General features: G+C 32.3%; 1 protein-coding gene across 1 annotated transcript; it reads right to left on the reverse strand.

The window, feature by feature from the left end:
• Positions 1–329: 329 nt before the first annotated feature.
• On the reverse strand, positions 330–1,498 carry LOC143355998 (U11/U12 small nuclear ribonucleoprotein 35 kDa protein). Its single transcript, XM_076791291.1, has 4 exons — positions 1,261–1,498; positions 864–1,079; positions 586–799; positions 330–496 (listed from the first exon to the last, which is right to left on the reverse strand). The coding sequence occupies exons 1-4, from the start codon at positions 1,261–1,263 to the stop codon at positions 390–392; spliced, it is 540 nt and encodes a 179-aa protein (XP_076647406.1). The 5' UTR covers positions 1,264–1,498; the 3' UTR covers positions 330–389.
• Between the last annotated feature and the right edge of the window lie 270 nt (positions 1,499–1,768).

Raw genomic sequence — 1,768 nt, forward strand, 5'->3', positions numbered from 1 at the left:
TTCAGCGGGTACAGGTGCAGTACAATGATATTGTTAGGGTAATTTCAAATTGTTCTATTAGCGTTCAGTAAACTAAATACTCAATAAATCAGCAAAAGTAAATTACTAATTGCAAATTATGTTGTAATATTCAAATTACGGATTTTATTGATGTAATATCTTTTCAAACTCAGCATAAACAAAAATGATTAAAAATTGCAACAAAATTTTCATCTTTATTGGAATAAAACCTCTAAGATGAAGCAATATCTTTTCAATTACATTTTCTATAAATTATCTCTTATAAAACTTATATATACTTAAAGATTTGTGATTTAGTCTTAGAACAATTTCAAAATATTTAATTTTATTTGTTCTTATTTACAATAATTAAAATTACTGAATGCATTTCATTTATGGTGTCTGATAATATTCGGTACAATTGGTTTCTTGAAAGGTCTGTCTCTTCCACCGAATCTCAGCTGTCCAGATTCTTTCTTGCCACCAAAACCGCCACCTAAATAATAAATAAAAATTACAGTCACTGTAAATATAATTCATAATTAATAACTAACACTTTTTCAAGTGGTTTAGAGTATGACGCACCAAGTCTCCTTGGTTTCCAGCCTTTCATGGTGCGACTGCATTCGTAATCGACAAAAACTTTGTAGCCTCTTAAAGTGGTATCCACGCTACGTCTCACTGCTCTTCTAGCTTCATCTTCGCTTCTCATTTCTACGAATCCATAACCTTGGGACACGCCGGTTACTACGTCAACTATAACTTTCGCCGATAAAACATCCCCATACCTACAGAAAAACTAAATTTGTTAATGTTTAATATGCATGAGATATTATTGACTGTTTGGAACAGGAAATCCATACATCTTTCAAATCGTATTTAGTAATCTTTGGACCAAATCTAGCAACAAATAATGTTCTTTCCGATTTGGATTTTAATCCATGCGGTGGTTCGTAGTGTGCCTGTATCGCACGGCTGACAGCTTTATCGTGCGGCTCTGTGTCTGTTCCATCGATACTGCCAGCTTTCAGAGGATCGTATTCTTTGGCATACGGACTCCAATTCTGTAATGGATCTGCCTGAAATTCAAACAAACATTCATGTAAATATAACCTTAATTCTACTTGATAACACTTTAGAGAATATTTACACGTTCCATACTTCGCATTCTCCGAAAAAAAACAAATTATCATATTGTGTTTAAAGTGCATTAAAATTTGTGAGAAATTATTGATTTTTAAATAAACAGTGTTTACTTACCATCTTTATCAGAATGAGGTTATAAATAGTTGGGAATAATAATTTTCAACTATCACACGATACTTTGGCAACTGGCAATTTGGCAACTGAAAATATTTCAATGTTTAATGTTTACACTATTGTACAACAGTTTTAAAAGTTAAATAACTTGTAACATGATTAGGAGATTCCTCGTATGACATATTGGAAAACATTGAGAAAAATGTGTTTACTGTTTAGTGCTGCTATCTACAGAAGATTGTTAGAAATCGTTTCAAAGATTAGAAAAGTTGTATCGCGATTTGCAATACCGACATTGTTAAAAATCAGTGGTTTTCTTGTGTCGCTAGGTCAAAGCATAGAAATCAAATCACCCAATGTATTTTTCTGTCATACAACATAATTCATAAATGGGCATATTTGATAGATCCCGTAACATTCGTAGTAGAAATAGAGTATACAAGATACTCGATTCTCACTAATATTCCCAGATTCATGAATCATCGGTAACGTTGAGCGCAACACGAAA

This window comes from Halictus rubicundus, chromosome 7 (genome assembly GCF_050948215.1).
Source record: "Halictus rubicundus isolate RS-2024b chromosome 7, iyHalRubi1_principal, whole genome shotgun sequence".
NCBI lineage: Eukaryota > Metazoa > Arthropoda > Insecta > Hymenoptera > Halictidae > Halictus > Halictus rubicundus.